Source organism: Anomalospiza imberbis, chromosome 14 (assembly GCF_031753505.1).
Source record: "Anomalospiza imberbis isolate Cuckoo-Finch-1a 21T00152 chromosome 14, ASM3175350v1, whole genome shotgun sequence".
Lineage (NCBI taxonomy): Eukaryota > Metazoa > Chordata > Aves > Passeriformes > Viduidae > Anomalospiza > Anomalospiza imberbis.
In genome coordinates, this window is record NC_089694.1 from 15096266 (window position 1) to 15113980 (window position 17715).

The following is a 17715-nucleotide window of genomic DNA, read 5'->3' on the forward strand; positions in this document are numbered from 1 at the left end:
CTCCCAGGACAGGAGCTGCCACAATGCCCTGCATCGCCACTGACATTCTTGAGAGGCTCTCCAGGCTGTGGTCCCTCTGTGCAGGATTTCAGGAGCTCACAAATAGCTCTGCAGTGGGGAGGGGTGTGCTGTGGAAAAGAGCACTGGCAAGGCAGGGTGGGTGGAAGAAGAAAGGAAAGGGCTGAAGGAGTATTTCAAGTATTTTATTTTTAAAAAATTCCCAGTTAAAAACACAATGGCTGTGCCTTCCTGTGGGTAAGAGACACAACCAGGGTAGCCCTCAGGCTCTACTTCCCGAGTGGGCAGCTCTGAGGCTGTGGCCCTGCCAGGTAGGTAACACAGCACTGGGCTCCAGCTGGGGAGGGCTCACAGCTCTGAGCAGCCCCTCTCTTAAAATACATTTAAAAGCAGTTGTGAGAACAAACTGTGGTGTTAAAAAAGGAAGGGGAAAGGAGCAAGGGAGGCTCTGCCAGCACTGGAAGGCTGTGGCTGAAGGGCCCCACACTCCTGCCTAGGGAGAGCCACAGTGCTTGTGCACGCAGCAGCTTTTCTTCTTTAAAGAGAAAAAAAATAACCAACCAACAGTACTTTCTTCGAAAGTTTCCCTGCAGCCACAAATTCCACCAGTTGTTCACATAAATATGCTGTCTTCCTCACAGGAAATGCTCTTGCCTGAGCCTTCCTTTTCTGCTAAACAACGTGCTTCAGATTCCCTGCAAATAAAAGGAAGAAAAAAGTGGTATTTCCACTGATATTTTAGCCTGATGGTGTGATCTGGCAAGGGGTGCCACTCCCACGCCTGATGGACTAGACCATGATATGGGAATTCCAGCTTCAGCACAGATCTCAGTTCCTGCTGACCCCTTGCTCCCTTTGCAGAGGCTGCTGCCCTCGTCCGAGCCAGGCTTTGGAAATTACCACAGGGGGACCCTGTCACTGCTTTCACTATGCTGAATGCTGTTTCAGGATTCGTGGACCAGCATCTGAGAGGTGCATGCTCACTCCCTGCTGCCTCGTCCTTCTTTCAGGCTGGATTCACAGACAGGAGTGCACAGCCCTTCCTTCCAGCTCTGGAGTAATGCTGATCCTCCTACCCTCTTGGACATGTCCCCAGGGAGGGGATGTCCTCTCCCTAGGATTGACCTGTGCTTGGGAATGGACACGCAAAGATGTCCATGGCCATTGCACTTCCTACCCTACTTCCAACACCAGCACACTGCAACACACAAAGACAGAAAAGGGCTGCCAAGCCCCATCATGCTGTTCCCAGCCCCTCTGGCAGAGAGGGACAAGACAGATGGGTAACAGCATTGCATGAGTTTGGCTGGAGCTGGCAGAGCTCACCCAGCTGCCTGTCCTGGACTTGAAGAGCTTCAAGTCCTGCCTGCTGGAGACTTGTCCCAGTTCCAGAGAGCTATTTCCCACAGCCTCCTCCTGGACCAACTGGAAAGACAGAGACTGGATGGGTGGTCAACAAAGGGGATAAGGGAGGGAGCTGGCTCACAGGGAGCTCACAGTAGTTTTTATGGATCGATGGTTTTTACATGGTCTTGCAGCCTGTCACAAGTGGGGTCCCCCAGGGACTGATACTGATACATATTGCTCAACATCATAAATGACCTTGATAATGAGATTGAAAACAACTACAGCACCAAACTGGGTGCTGAGGTGAACACATCAGAAGAGAGAGCCATCTTAGAGAGCTGGACAGGCTGGAAGACTGGGCTAAAAAGAACAGTTTTAAGTTTAACAAGGACAAAAGCAAGGTCCTGCACTTGAGATAGCAGGTAGCCAGTTCAGGCTGGGATCTGTGTGACTGGGAAGTAGCTTTGTGGAAATGGATGGGGGGGGTCCTGATAGGCAGTAAGCTGAATGGGATCCAGCAGTGTGCTGCTGCAGCAGTGAAGCAAATATCATGTGCAGCATGTGTAGGAGCATTACTAAGAGAAACTGGATCATCTCATTTGGGTGCATCTGACAAACAATAAGTACTGTGTCCAGTTATGATCCCCACAAATCACAAAAGACATGGACAGAGCAGAGAGGGTCCAAAGGAGGACCACAAAGGTGATCAGATGCTGGAGAACCTGCCCAATTAGGAAAGACTCTCCCTGCAGAAGAGAAGGCTTAGGAGGGACCTCATTACAGTAATCTAGTACTTGAAGCCTGCTCTGTAGGCTTCAGAGGACAGAGGCTCTCTCTTCACAAGGAGACACATGGAGAGGACAAGGGACAACAGAGACAACAGGGACAACAAGTATGAGTTGAACCAGGAGAGGTTACACCTTAAGTATGATTTTTATACAGTGAGAGCAATCAATCACTGGAGGAAACTCCCCAGGGATGTGGTAGCAGCCTCACTGTCAGAAGTTTTCAGGATGTTACTGGACAGGTTGCTGGATAATCTTGTCTATGCTCCCTTTCCCACGAAAGTTTGGACCAGATGATCTTTGAAATCCCTTAGAATCTGGGCTGTTCTATGATTCCAATAAGGATAAGGCCCCATGCTCCTCTGCCCAGCCAGAGCAAAGGCAATGGCAACTTTTGCTACAGGACCCCATAATTCTGTACCACCAACCCTGAAAATCCCAAGGGATGTGGGAGGCAAATGACACTGTGCACTAATGAGCAGCCAAGTGAATGTGGTTCATCTTTCCAGTCAGGGAGAAAGACTCCAATGAGCTCTTCTGAAGCCCTCTCTATAAAAAAACCTGTAAGCCTGAAGCAGGAGTGTTGGCTTGGACAACGCACCTTTGATAGAGTTCAGAATTTCTTGAATTCTCTGTGGCTCATTGCGGTCTGGTCTGCAGCTTGGTGTGATCTCCAGCACGTAATCAGGACCGTACTCTGTGAAGAACTGCAGGGAGGAGGAGAGGAAAGTCAACAGAGAGGTCTCTGAAGACTGAGGCTAGAGGGAGGGCTCCCCATGGGTACCTGTTCATAAAAAGGGAAAAAAAAAAAAAACATTTCTCTACCTAAGGGCCACATGTAGCTTCACTACATCAAGGTGGTACTTCAGCAGTGTCTGTGTCCACCTGGAGTTTTCAACCACTTCCCAGTTCAAGGGATGGGAAGCAGAGCCCAGTGAGGCAACCAAAAAGCAGTCAAATGCCTATCCTAATGCTTTATTTGGGAAAGCTGTTGACACTCATTTTACACATGGTTACCTGCAAATGGGATTTTTTTTATTCTTAAATTTCAAGTGCTGTAATCACATATCCTACCGTTCACCTCCCATCTTGCTGAACACTGCATTGACATGACTGTGAAACACCTGGGAAAGGAAAAATCAGTGTGCTGCAAGGAAACCGTGTCTCTCCTGGCTAAGCGCTCAGATAGAGCGCAGGAAATCTGCAGCACATGGGGTTGACGTGCTAATGCAGAATCACAGGTTACTGACAGCCATTGTGTCATGATTCTGGCCAAGACAGGGTCAGTTTTTGCAGTAGCTGGGAGGAGGAGGCATGGCCAGGACACGGAGGTTATTCTACACCACCTCTCATCATTGCTGAGGGCAGGGGAAAGGGACTGTCTTCTAGACAGAAGGGATTCCTTCCAGCTGAAATAATATGGCAGAGGGAGCTATGCAGTTTTGTCTATTGTCAGGGGGGCAGGGGTGTTTCTGTGTGAATTTTTTGTTTTCTTGTTCCCTCTGGCATTAGTATTATTGCTGTTACTGTTCAGTAAATTGTTCTTATTTCAACTATGATCTTTACCCTTTGTGCCTCCAATTGGAGAGGGTAGGGGGAACAATGGTCTTAGCAGGAGCACTAAATTGGAACATACCATTCCTAAGACAACCTTAACTGGTGCCCAGTATGGGGCACAAAGTGTTGAGATAACAACAGATCTGCCCAGAGTGGGTTGGAAACAAATTTGATTCTAAGCATTTGTTCATATTAGGCACAGAACCACTGGTCACAATGCTGCTTGGTCTGTTCATGTGGGTGTGGTACATATGTGTGAGTGTATTTGTGTTCCTTGTGATGATATTTTTCAGAGCAAGGAGAGGGATCAGGATTGCTTTGCTGCTGTAGTGTGTGATATCAGTTTATGAAATGATAACAAGGGCAATGAGGGTCATTTGGGATGTGTATTCAGTGTTCCTCTCCTACCCTTACCTCAGGCACTACCTTTGGTAGTCTATTTATAATAGTATTCAGCCTGAGGGGGAAACAAGAGAGGATGATTTTCCCCAGCTTGTCACCCCCTCTTCCTCCTTCAGGCTTGATACAACAGCTTTCTAGAATTTTGAATTCCCTTTGGATGTTACAGAAAGCATGCTCTTGTTGCTATGGTTGCTATGTCTCTTATGTGTGTCTCCTCAGTACAGCTGAAAACATGTTTAGAGTCAGTGGAGTCCACACAATGTTTAAAGTCAGGACAGAGATTTCTAGGAAGGTCATTCAGAGATCTGCCCCAAGGGTGGTTAGTCATGAGTGGCATAGAATGTGGGAGAAAATGGGCCAGTTTCTGGGGAAATTCTCTGCTCCAATGGTTTGGAAGTTCATCCCTGTACAACTACAGGACCCTGATAGAGTGACAGAATATATTCAAGGTGAGTTCTGTGTCAACTCCAGAGAGGAGCAACTTATTGGAGTGTGCTGGGCCCTGGCTACTTTTTACCGGATGCTGCTGGCCACCAGACAGAACCCTCAGGGGGAGGAAGAGGAAAGCAGAGCAACAGGCACTGTGGTCACTCAAACTTCAGCTGAAAAAAAAAATTAAAGCCTTGAGAAGGCAAAAGGCACATCCTAAAGATGTGCCTTTGAGCAAACCAAAGAATCCTTTTCCCCATCCTCTCTGTAACTATCTGAGACTGGAGTTAATTGGCACATGAAACCCCTCAGAGAAAGCTGCAGACAGCCTCTGTTTTTGGGCATGAGCACTCACCATACTGCTAGGTTTGGGCAGCATTGTTACATTAAGTGTCTTCACAAAACAGGACTGAGCGGCAAGGATGCTGTGTGGATTAGGCAGAACAATTGGCTCTTCTGCAAGGAGAAGGGAGGGTTTTTCAAAGCATTACCTCATGATCAGGGATCTCAGAGGACAGTGTTCTCCCAAGGATGACCCCAGTCAAGTATGTCCAGCAGCGAGCGGTGTTGGCAAGGTTGTAACCTCCTGTTTCCAGCAAGAATTAGGATTTGAGGAGGAAGAGTGGGGAAAGGGAAAAGAGAAAAAGAGATTTAGGTGGAAGGAACAAATCATGAATCCACTGTGTGCATGTTACATGAGTTCAGCTTATTTCATCCACTCAAGCCATGCCCAAAATCTGCCTCTTGCACCTGCTATTCAAGGCCAAGTCTGAATGAGAGTGTATGCATGAGCAGACCGCTCAAACTGAACCCCAGTTACATCCAGTGTGGCAGAGGCCGGTCCTCCAGCCACCATCTCAGACCCAGGATGAGCTCCCAGCCCCATGCGCTGAACTCTCTCCTTGCAGCAAGGAGAGCCATTCTCAAGTAGCAGGCTGCAGCAGAAATGGGGGCTTCCTGCTTTTTAATACCAGCCTTTGACCTATAAAGCAAAATACACATGCCCAGCCATACGCTGCTGAGCTCTTCAGCACTGTCATGTTTGAGAGGACAAATGTGAAACTCATCACTACAACTTGCAACTGCTTTACATGGAAATGAGATTTCACAGGGAGTAGCAAATGGTTACCTACATGGTAAAGGAATATGAGCCCACAAGGAGAAACCTTAGCTGAAAGCAATCCTGCAAGACACTCACGAAAGTTTTTTTCCAGAATAGATGACTAGAAAAGTAAAGGGAGATAAGCACTTCGACAAGACAGACCATATTTTCCAATATTCCCTTCTGTTTGCAGTGGGTTTTTTTTTCCCTGCTTTTTTTTCACTTCTTCCCCAGTTTTCACATTAAATGCTTCCACCTACTGCAGTGGTGGGAAACTCCTTTGCTATTTTCACAAGTGACACATAGTTGATCCTCATTTTTTAACAGAAGCTGTGGGTTTTGTTTGAAAGGTGACACCTCCAGCACACTCACAGACAAGCCACAGCAGGACTGAACACTCATAACACTTCCAAAACAAAGGGCATCAGGCAAATCAGATTTTAGCCTTAATATGCTATACATGATTTCCCCCACCTAAAAAGGACAACATTTAGAGCTGATCCGGCTCCAGTCATGGAGCTCAGGGGCTTTCCCTGGCACACAGTGGCTTTTGTTGCTCTGAAATGCCCTGTTAACATCTGTCCTGTGCTCTCCCCATTGGACAAGCAGCTGGTTAGGCAGCACAACACAGATAAATCCAGCTTAGCTTTCACTGGGTATCAGAGCCCTGCTGCACCCTGCAGGCAGCCAGGCCTCGTCCCAAGCCCCTGCTTGAATCTTAATGAAACCATTCATCACCAGGTGCCCAAGGTAGGTTTGGGAACATAGTGCTCACTTTTAAAGAGAAGCACTGAAGGGCTGATCAGCAGAGATGGAAATCAGAGGTGTCACTGAGAAGTCAGGGTCAGTTTGTTGGCCTCTCCTCTTCTCCAGAGGAGCCATGCAGCTTTTAACTCAAGATCTGAGTCAGTATTGAGACTTGCACCTGTCAGTATCAAGGATTTCAGGTGATAGAAAACAGTACTGTGCCACAGTGTGTCCTCCTGACACTGCCCAGCAGTCATCCTGCTAAACCCTCACCAGTCCTGAGCCCAAGGGCAGGCACGCACTCGAGGCAGGGTCACAAGAGGACAAACATGTTTCTCTGAGAACAGCAGGATGCACTCACCTCCTCCCAGGACAAGAGTTGCTAGCTGCCACTGCAGGACATACTTGAGGCACTTCCCCACTCCCTCGGGGGTCATGTTGAAAGAGCACATGGGGTCTCCAGCAATGGTGTCCGCCCCCAGCTGCAGCACAACTGCATCGGGGTTGAAGGCAGCATACACCTCCTTCAGCACTCTGGGGAGAAGAGGAGCAGTGCAGTTACTGCCAGATCCACCAACGCCTCTCAGGGTTTCTGCATTCTCTGCTTCCACCCAACTCAGAGCAGTTACACTACCTCTGTTCCCAGTTAGCCTTCTATCTCCACAGCAATTTTAGCTCTCAGAGCACTTAGCAAAAGGCTGATGAACACAAAAGCACCACTGATAACATGGCAGAGGGGGATCTAGTCCTCACCAGTTTAGTGGTGGCATCAAACTCCACGTTTACACTGTCTGCTTTTTGGCTGCACGACAATCCACGGGTTTTTTTGCCCTGTGAAAGTCATGGTGGAAGTCAGGGTCTGGAAAAACAACAATCCTGAACTCTCAGACATCTCTCACCAGGACAGGCCAGCAGAGGACAGGAGAAACAGAGGAAGACTCTGGCTAGGGTCTTACTCTCCTCTCTCCTATATGGCTCTTGAGGCAAAACTATGAGGAAAAGCTCTGTGCAGGGTGTAGTCAGCCTGCAAAAACCAGCATTGGACAGAGCTTCATGCTTCAAGTCCATCATGGTTTTGGGAAGTACAGGCAATTACCCTCAAACAACAGCTGGATGAGACATCCACAGTCATGCCTGTGACTGCCTCCCAGCCTGGACAGAACTCAAAGAGATCTCTAAGTCTCTTTGCAGAAGCTTTAGCTATACACAGCTTGAAATCTATGGTAGGTTTATGATGTCCTTCAGCTGTGAATGCAAGCAGCAGGCTCCTCCTGAGTGTGTTCCTGACCTGTCTCAGCCCCTAGAGCTGCCTTTTGAAAGCATGTCCTCCAGCACAAAGAGGGCTGCTCTGCCCCAGCAATGGCAAGCACCAGTAAGCCAGCAGGAGGCATGGCCCCTGCATGACTGCCCTGCTGGCCTACAAGTTTAGAGAGGTTTCAGCCCTCAAGTGTTAGAAGTGGATGTGCTACCACATCCTGAACCCTGCACTGAGACTCCTCTCCCCTGGAAAAGAACAAGCCCCACAGCCCAGTTCTGACAGCTTGTAAGGTCCACCATCAGATGAGGGTCAGAGGGCTCTGCCTGGAGGCAGCTCTGTCACTGTCAGATATTCAGCCTTTCATTCTTCCAGCACAGACAGAAGGTGCTAGGAAAATGCTTTTAGCTAAGCCCCAAGCATATGTCCCACAGTCAGAATTCAGAACACTTACTTGAAGAAAAACCATCTAGCCCTAAGTCCGCAGCTAAAAAATACTTGTCGCTTCTCAGTCTCGGTAGATAGACACCTGTGGAGGTATCTAGGAGACAGGCTCACCTGAAGCAGAGACCCCTCCAGCCACCCACAATGTCTCTGTACATTCAGTTTGCCTAAGGATTCAGACAAGACCTCTGAGAACTTACAGTCCATGTTCATTGTAATCAAAGGCTGCAACAGGGGACGGGACAAGCCTTAAGAAAGGACTGTAATTAAAAATACTAAGCTGTGTAGTATCTTAATCTCTAAAATCCCATCCAAGTCAGCTGTATCAGAGCAAGAGGGCTTACGATTCACAGATCTGGTAATATTTTTCATCCTGAATACCATCTTGAATGGGCACATTCACGCTGTAATAGCGACCTTTTCCCAGGCCAACATCTGTCACATCACCAGTGCCTGCACAACAGAAACACCCCAATTAGAAGGGAAAGCAGAGCAGCAGCAAGAGACATGTGGGGTGTCTCAAAGGCAAGACGAGAGCCAGGATGTTCGGCATGCTTATGGAGAAGTCCACTTGCCACCACCAAGAAAGGTGAGGTGGAGTGACCCAGTTCTATCCTTCACCCAATTCTGCCATGCAGCATCAAAGGGGCTCTGCCTAGAGCTCAGCTACAACCAGAAAGGGGAAAATGCCAAACATGTAGCTCTCCCTCTTTCCTTCTCGTGGGTCAAGAGAAGAGGCAGCAAGACACGTTGGCTGGGCAGCACGGATGGGACTTGCCTTTACAGAGGCCTCACCAGTGACATGTGAACCAAATGATCACAAACCTCACAAGTTCAACTTGCCTGGGAAAAATCCTGGTGAAAATTTGTGCAGAGAAACAGTCATGACTTTCGAGGTGAAACTAAAGGCATCCTCAACTCCTATTAGGAAAGTGAAAAAAAACTTTCAAGCATCATTTATATAAATGATAGAGTCTGAACACACAGAGTTGCTCGATACACACAGGGCAGCAAGCAGAGAAGGAGCAGCATAAGCAAAGCAGAAATGCAGATGTGACTCAATAAATACATTCCCAATCCACAGAAACTGGAGCTCAACTGCAGCAAAGATCACAAGTGCTATGAATCTGGCAGATCTCATGCTAATCAGTACTGAATGGATCTCAGTATCTCACATCACTACCCATGGCAGCAGCACTTGCCTGCTCTGCTAGGCCTGCAAAGCTGGGAGAGGGATCTGAGCAGGGCTGCCTTGGCCAGAGCGTGGTTCTGATTAGAACCAGTGCTACTGGGCTCTCTTGCTTTTTTTCAATGCTGCTGTGGTTCAACATGCCTTTTCCTTAAAGACACTATTAAGATAGTGGGCATGGAGAAGGAAAAAAGAAGTAATAGGAAACGTAGCAGAAACCAAATGCAGGGAGAAAACGGAACAAAATGAAACACATCATAAAATTTAGAAGAGCAGGAAATGTTAAATGGCGTAGAAATAATGCCCCTGAAGGAGGGAGCAGTTTCGGCAAGGCCAGCTCTGGCTCTTAGATTTATAGCATCAAGCCTTCTTTTAAAAGCACCATTTACTGCTGGCTGCTTCCCTCTTGCAATGGACCCTTAAACAATGAAACCCTGTCAGCCACTGCTCTGCCAGGATGGGAGACTCGGACACATTATCTGTTGCTTTAGGTACAAGACTTCTGCCCAGACCCGCAAGAGAGGTCTGAGGAGCAGCATAGGGCAAGTCTGTAAAGCAGGACAAGGCATGAACGGGTTGAGGGAACTCAACTGCACCGAAAGGAGCCGAAGCCACGGCTGTTGCAGCAAGTAAACCCCTGCTGTGCAGACAGGCCTTGCCTTCTCCCATTCCCCCCTGAGTCTGTGCAGCTGTGCCATTTGCAGCCTTTGCTGGGCCTTACCATCCCCATGATGCAAATCCAAATCGATGTAAAGGACACGGTCAAATTTCTGGCGCAGTCGCAGGATCCCCAAGACAGCGTCATTCAGGTAACAGAAACCAGAAGCTTCATCCCTGTGAAAACAATGTCCGTGACATTGAATATTGCCAATGCAATCACCACTGATCTCAGCATTCTCACTTGGACTTTGCAAGTGTCCACCTCACAGGGGCACAGAGGAGTATGAAAACTCAGCCCAGCAGTGACCAGGAGACAGGTCAGGAACAGTTCAAAGCATGGCTGGGAAGCACAGAGAACAGGACTGCTTGTGCCAACTGCTTCTCAACTCTGGGCTTTCTGGCAGCTGGGTAAGCATCAGTCAGCTCTGCTACAGAGAGACCTGGTCTGAGGAGGGTACCTCTGACCATTGTACTGTTGAACAAATAAAATGTTAGCTTTCTGCACCTGAGACATTTTAAAGAAGTTTAGAGCCATTTGACTCAAACCCACTCTCTCTGAGGCAAGAGGACAGTCCCCTTGGCCATTTTCCTGTGAGTGCTGGACAGGCATAGACAAGCAGCCATTCTATCCCTGCTGTCTGGGTCACAACTCCTGGGAAGGTCCTGGCAGTGAAAGGCAGGCCCAAGCCAGTCGCAGGATTCTCCTGCTGTTTTAAAGTCTCAGGCTATGAAGGTTAAGCCTCTTGCTAACTTTTCCTTTCTCTTCCCAGGAAAATGCAAATGGGATGTCCCACATGCAGTCCCTCATGATACAGCTCCTGGGCTCAGCCAGGAGAGAGTCCCAGCAGCTAAAGAGGTCAGGTGTACCATGTAAACATTTATTGCTGACATTCATCAGGGGCAGCTCGCTTGCTGGCATCAAAGGAACAAGAAAGTTTCTTGACCCCTACTCCAGCCTCACTCCAAAGTCAAGTCCCCATCACCACTTAGCCCCAGTCCATATGCATTCTTAAATCTGCCCTGGATAGCTAGTTTAAAGCCAAGCTTTACACTTGGCAACAGGAGTACCCAAATCCCTTTTCCACAAATTATATCAGGATACAAGATGCACCTCTGGGAAATTCCTCTTGACTTCCAGTCACAGCACTCAGCTCATTCTCCCTGACGTTTCCTGCTCAGCAACAGCTGGGAATGGTGAGGAGCAAGCCGGGAGCGGCAGAACCACACTTGCTTTCACTCTGCAAGTGCCATGGAGCACAGTGTTTCCCAGTGACTGTTCATGTACAGTAATGCTGAAAATGGAGGTGTTAACAGGTATCCTGAAAATCTGACTCAACTGTGATTATGCACTTCTCCCCTCCCTCACAGCCCACAAGGAAGCATGTCTTGGGCACTCTCTCCATGCTGTAATACACATCTCTGAAACTCAAGGCCAAGCAGAGCAGGACACCAGTTCAGTCAAAAGCACAGCAGTGTTGGAGCTGCAGCACAGGACCAGCACTTGGGATTCCCCCATGCTGCCTTAAATGCACCCAGCAAAGCTCTGAGTGTCACTGCCAGAAAGGAGGGTGAGGCTAGCTTGAGAAAAGACACTTACTCAGCATCTTACCCTCAACCCCAAAGGCATCCTCTGAACCAAGGGTTTCCAAAGCCCCAGGTCATTCCTACCTTTAGGACCCTGGAAAGCAACTACACCACCAGACAGCAGTATTTTTTGACAAAAGGAATGTATTTTGCTAGGACACAGGTCCTAGAATCAAGCACCTGCAGTTTGGAGTCAGTCTGGCTGGACCTTCACATTGGGCTGGCAACTACCCTGAAGCATCACACACCAGCTTACTGGGGTGACTGGGAAGACTCCTTTGGGATCAGTGAGTATTAAATGCATATTTTTTAAACAGACTCTTTGCTTCCCAGAACACAGCTAATAGCTCAGCAGCAGCAACACTGCTAAGACATTTTTTCATTAGAGGCATTTTTTAAGCCATTCAATCCAGACAGAATATAACAGATTTCCCAAAAGCCATCAGTTCTGCACAGAGCGAGAGCTCGGGTCTGCCAAGTGCAAGTCTCCTTTCACAGCAAGCTGCAGCTGAAACCATTTTCAGCCAAGTGCCCACCAGGAAACAAGCTGAGACAGTGGTATTGCTGGCACTCACACACCACTGTTAGACCTCCAGACTTCCTCTGCCAGGTCAGAAAAGTCAATGGAGCAAGGTATCTGCAAATGTGTGTACAAACTGCCAGGATAAGACACAGGGCCCATGAGAACTCCTGAGGCTCCCCAAGGACACAGAATAGCACTGCAAACACCATCTGGTGTGGACAAAGAAGGGTGGTGTCTTGTCTACACTGCAAAGAGGCCTCATGTTTTGGGAGATGGGGAGGATAAGTTAAATAAAACATACTTCCATGGAAAATGGGACAGAAACAAATTATTTTACCACTACAGAACCACAGGATTCAGGGACAGAATTTTTACTTCCTCTCCTGTTGTGCTGGAAGATCATTACTGATGTTAGAGCTCACAGGAAACCAGCCCCCCAAGGAGCACAGGGAAACCCAAGGTCAGTCCTGCACTGTTTCAAACCTCTTATCAGAAAACCCAAAAAGCCACACAAAACAATATGGACATTCCCAATGTATTCCAAACTGGCAGTGACATCAACTGTTTGTCTCTCCACTGTGCTTCTTCATGGACCCCACAAAATAGATTCTCACTTCAGCTTCCTGAGAGAATGATGTATCAAGGAATCAGAGGACATGTGTGAGTACACCTGCCCCAGACCTGCTCTGCAGCACATGACAGTGACAGCACCAGCACTGGGCAGTGACCTGCCTCCTCTCAGGCCTCTGCCCTGCCCTCTGATTCTTTCCTCTCTATCTCTTGCCTTCTCTCACACTTTGCTTTCTCTTCCAGCTGGAGCATTGCACCCTGAGGGTTCTCAGGGAAGCTGGGAGCTAGGAAGCAGAGTTCAGACACCAGATGTGAAAACACAAGGGAGGAGATTATTTTCTTACTTCTTTGCATGATGCCACCCTCCAGGCCAGTTAATTGCTACTTTGCACTTGCCATCCAGCAGGCACTGGGCTGCAGTGATGGTGGCTCCTCCCACAGCCGCTGCATACTCAAAGATCCCTTCAGTGGCTGGACAGTCGTAACCTGCAGGTAAGAGTCCACGTAAGAGTTGCACATCAGACACAACAGGCCTTTTCCTCCAGGGGAAGCACATTCCTTTTGTTTGAGTCTTCAACACTGACCCGGGCTGGAGCAGCCTGTTCCTGAAGAACTGATCCCATGGAGGACCTATACTAGAGCAGTTCTTGAAAAACCGCTACCCACAGGAAAGACCTGCATTGGAAAAGTTCATCGAAGAGAGTGTCCTGTGGGAGGGACCCCACACACACACACGGGGCAAGAGTGAGGAGGAAGGAGCAGCAGAGAGGTGTGAACTGACCACAACCCCCATTCCTTGTCCCCTTAGACTGCTTGAGGGGAAAAGTAGAAAAGCTGTGAGTGAAGCTGAGTCTAGGAAGAAAGGCAAATGAGGGGGATGGTGATTTCAGTTTTATTTTGAATTCTCACTATCCTACTCCATTATTAATTGGCAATAAATTGAATTAATTTCCCCATGTAGAGTCGCTTTTGCTGGTGACAGTAACTGGAGAGTCATCTCCCTGTTATTATCTCAACATGATCTTTTCCACTGTATTTTCTCCCCCACCCTATTGAGGGGGAGAGAGAACGTATCTTGGTGGGCACCTGGCAAAAAAACCCCACCCACACCACAAAAATCAACCCACCACAAAAAGCAACAATACAAATGTTTTTCTTGCACTCAGTTCATTTAAAAATGTGTCCTGAACCAACTTCTGAGTTGTGTGCCTGGGTTGCTGAACCAGTTCCTCACACCAATCTCACAAAAAAACCACTTTCAAGTCTCTGGCTACCTAACCAGAAAAGCCCTGACATGGTCACTGACATACCTCTTCCCTAAAAACGGACATCCACAAACTAGTCAAGCCTAGATAAGCTGTAGGTCTCTGTCTATAATACAATCTTCACTTAGTCCTACCACAGCCTCTCTGCAGCAGTTACCCACCAAGTATGATACCAGGGCTGCTCGTCTTCCTGTAGACAGAGCAGCTTCAAGAATGTAAAGTCTAAGGCACACTCATGAGATCGGCACAGAATCTGCACCTCTGCCTCAGTTCTGGGTCACTCCTCCCATTCCTGATACCAAGACAGTGCCCATAGCCATCTCACCTGCTTTACCTGCTGCACTGCTCAAGCTGTCTTAGGTCCAGGAGGGCCAGAGCCCTCTGCTCCAGACATAAGTCACCAGACTGCTCTGCAGCTGCTCTGGTCACTACAGCTCCAGGCCGCCTGAGGTATCTGACAGCAGCTGCTCTGGTCACTACAGCTCCAGGCCACCTGAGGTATCTGACAGCAGCTGCTCTGGTCACTACAGCTCCAGGCCACTGGAGGTACTCACAGCAGCTGCTCTGGTCACTACAGCTCCAGGCCACTGCTCACACATGCCCTCCCCACAGCAGATTTGCAGCAGCCAGTCCCAGCTCCAGCCCGAGAGCAGTATCAGGGTCTTCCATCCCATTCCAGAGCCTCAGAGCAGCAGCAAAAGGGCACCAGCCCCAGTTGGCAAGAGAAAGGCCAAGCTGCACAGAGCAGCAAATGGAGGCTAGCTCTACTCTCAGCTGGCATCAGGGAAAGTGTCAGCCTGTCAAATGACTGCTGGGGTTCAGCAACACCCCATCAAAGAGTGTTGCCTTCCAAAACTAAGCCCAGCATCCCCCTGAGCTCACCCCTCTAACTGCAGCTCCTGCAAAAAGCATCCTAGCCCTGGCACTCAACTAATCTCTTGCTGAAGATGCACGGCCTTACCCAGTCCATACTCCACAGACTCCGGGTGGTCATCATCCCCCTCCTCGCTGACCTTCTGCAGGTGCTGCAGGTAAGCATCTGTGTGGAAACTTGCCATTTCCTCCATGGAAGCCACTTTTGGCTTGACTATCCTAGGCAGAGAGGAAGAAGGGAGCATATCAGGGCAAGAGGATCCAGGGCTCAGCTGGAATGTCCAGCTTTAGCCTTTACCCTAAGAGCCTTCTTTTAGCTGTTACTGTTGTAAAAGCAAACAAAACTTCCTCTTGCACTGGACTGTCACTCAAGTGAGAAAGACACCCAGCTGAGCCCACCCCAGTGAAGAACACCTGCAGGTGCTGCCTGCATTAACCTTCTCTCTTTGCTTCAAGTTTTCTTCCCTGTTCTGCACATTCTCTCAGTTTGTGCATTCCCCAGCATATCCAACATTCAGGTTAAACACAGAGGAACTAACAGAGGGAAATGCCCAGGCCCAGCACAGCGCTGTGGCAGGACTTCAGCCTGGACCAGGAGCTGTGCAGTGCCCCTCACATGCTGTGACCTGCACCAAAGCAGAGACTGTCACTGTTCCAAGCAACTTGCACAGCACCCTCCTGGGTCTGGGTGCTCTGCAGTGTGCCTAAACAAATCCTGCAACACACTGAACCTTCCCCAAAACTTGGACAGTGGGAGCATGGACAGGCAGTGCAGCACAGCTCCGTTGCTACAGGAAGAACAGAGGAAGCTCCCAGCTCCAGGCTGGCCTCGATGCTTCCCACCCCATGCGAGGGCAAACAGTCCTTCAGGTCTGCTCCATAACGATACCTGCAGTCATTTCCCAAGCACATTCTGCCAGAAAAAAAAATTGTTTAAAAAATAAGTCCCAAAAAAACCTTCTGGCTGTGCTGAACTGGAGCACACCTTTTCTAAGATTTTATGAGCTGCTTCACAAGAGGGGCTAAGCTACGCCTTTCTTATTTTTCCCTTCATATGCCCTAGTGTCAAGAGCCGAATGAGGTGGGAGGTACCTCACTTTTCTGCCCCAGATCTCATCCAGTCCTCTCTCCTCAACAGCATGCAGAACTCACAAAAGTCTCCCAGATAAATGACAACGCACCAAAACAATACTGTCCCTCTCAGCATCAGCACTGACTGATCAGTGGATCTGGAGCAGCAGCAAGGCTGCCACCCTGCTCAGAGTCTCAAGCATGGGGGTGATACACTGTAGAGAAGGCACAAGGCTATACGTGCTCCACCAGTCCAGGAGGGTAACCATGAATTACACCTGCCACAATTGCTGTAATCGTGGCCATGTAGCAAAACAAGCATTTTCCTTTAATCCTGGAAATACGCACTGTGGGGGCTCCTATAATCACGCCACCAGCAGGGACAGTGTGAAACCTAAAACTCAGCTCCTTCCAAATCTTAGCGGAGAATAAAACATCCCTTCACAGAAAACGGGAGCACTTACTTCATCTGGTCAAGCAAGCAATACGCTTCAATCAGTGAATGCACCATGCTGGCCTAAAGAAAAGAATAAGACTGTGAGAGCAGGAGACACAAAGCCAGCAACCAGGGGCCCAAGGACTCGCAGACGAGGTGTGACTCAGACTCCTCTCAGCAGCGACCTTCCCTGCCCGCGTCCCTTCTCGGGCCCGTGCCGGGTGAAAGGGCGCTCCGGTGTCCCGGGCAGAAGCACAGCCGCGCACGGCTTCCCGGGAAAGGGAAGCGTCGCTGCAGTGTCCGAGCCCGCGCTGCCGGGGGCGATGCGAACGCACAGACGAGCCATCCCCGCTCTAACGCCACACTCCTCCCGCCGGGGCCGCCCGTTTCCCCCGCTTCCTCCTTTCCTACCGCCGTGCCGGGCGCCGGCTGCCTCCGCGCCCGGGCCTCACGCTGTGCTCCCCGCGCCCCCTCGCCCCCGCCGCGGCGCTGACCCGCTTGGGCACTTTGCAGAGGGAGTCGCAGAGGGTCACGTACTCCGGGCTGTATACGTAGACCGGCGGCGGCACCGCCGCCATGGGGGCCGGCACAGCCGGGACCAGCACCCGCAACGCCGCTGGTCGGGGCACGCCGGGAGCGGCAGTTCCGGCTCCGCGGCGTGCCGGGAGCTGTAGGCCCGCCCCGCCATTACCCTTCCCCTAGCCCGGCCGCGTAAGAACAGGCAGCCAACTGCTGTTAGAGGCATTTTTATTGGGGCCCCCGCGCAGCTCGGGTGGTGGTTATTCTCTAAGAAGGTAATTTTTAAAGGCCTGTGGCTTGCACGCAGCCCCCCACGCGGCGCCCGCCCTGCCCTGCTCAAGGAGCCGCAGCTCCGGGGGAGCCCGGACCCCCGGCAGCTCCCTCCCGGTGCCTCGGGTCACAGGGAGGCGCCAAGCCGGGGCTCGGGCCCTCTAAGGCTCCCGTGACGGGAGCAGGGGTCACAAAGGGAGGGATTAGCCATGATAGGAAAGACGTGCGCTAATGTCTTTACAAACAATTCCATGGGTGAGGGTATGGGTGTTAGCGTCTTAGAAACGGATCTTAATGTTTCTACCCACTTCAAGCCACAGGTTTGTTACAGAACCCAGACAGTTTTGACTCCTGAATAGACAAATGGGTCCACACAAGCCTGAGTTTCTGAACTTTGGGGAAAATGGCAGGCTCAAGGGGAGAATATTGTGGTAGGCCGTTCGGGAAGGCTGTGCCGTCCCGGTATCTCAGCCAACGGGGTAAGGCAGAGGGCAACATGCGGCCGGGAGCTGAGGATAAAAGGAGGCCGCACTTTCTGAAACCTAGAGAGAGAATATCCCACAGCCTGATGTCCCAGTGGACTCTCCCTTTACTTGAGTAAAGTTACAGAACTCCTCTGTCTCCTTTATGGACACTGGCTTTTCAGAGCATGATCTTCCATACAGCCAC

At 49.8% G+C, this 17715-nt stretch overlaps 1 protein-coding gene across 3 annotated transcripts; it reads right to left on the bottom strand.

Annotated features, from left to right (window-relative positions):
* Positions 1-189: 189 nt before the first annotated feature.
* HDAC8 (histone deacetylase 8) lies at positions 190-16931 on the bottom strand. Of its 3 annotated transcripts, none has more exons than XM_068205017.1 (11): positions 16752-16924; positions 16286-16338; positions 14839-14969; positions 12957-13098; positions 9997-10109; positions 8930-9007; positions 8431-8539; positions 6749-6921; positions 5030-5124; positions 2752-2857; positions 190-713 (listed from the first exon to the last, which is right to left on the bottom strand). In XM_068205017.1, the coding sequence occupies exons 1-11, from the start codon at positions 16833-16835 to the stop codon at positions 691-693; spliced, it is 1107 nt and encodes a 368-aa protein (XP_068061118.1). In that variant the 5' UTR covers positions 16836-16924; the 3' UTR covers positions 190-690. The 3 variants fall into 3 exon arrangements, with proteins under 3 accessions (XP_068061118.1, XP_068061119.1, XP_068061120.1); XM_068205018.1 differs by having other exon boundaries at positions 16795-16906; XM_068205019.1 differs by lacking the exons at positions 12957-13098; positions 14839-14969 and having other exon boundaries at positions 16752-16931.
* Between the last annotated feature and the right edge of the window lie 784 nt (positions 16932-17715).

Bases quoted from the DNA above. Each gene is read 5' to 3' on its own strand.
- HDAC8 (XM_068205017.1), bottom strand. From the start codon at position 16,835: ATGGCGGCGGTGCCGCCGCCGGTCTACGTATACAGCCCGGAGTACGTG. The intron at 5,125-6,748 runs GTGAGTGCATCC...TGCTGGAAACAG, and splicing joins AACTCTTGTCCTGGGAGGAG to GAGGTTACAACCTTGCCAAC. The intron at 2,858-5,029 runs GTAATGCTTTGA...TCCTCCCTGCAG, and splicing joins CTGAGATCCCTGATCATGAG to TTCTTCACAGAGTACGGTCC.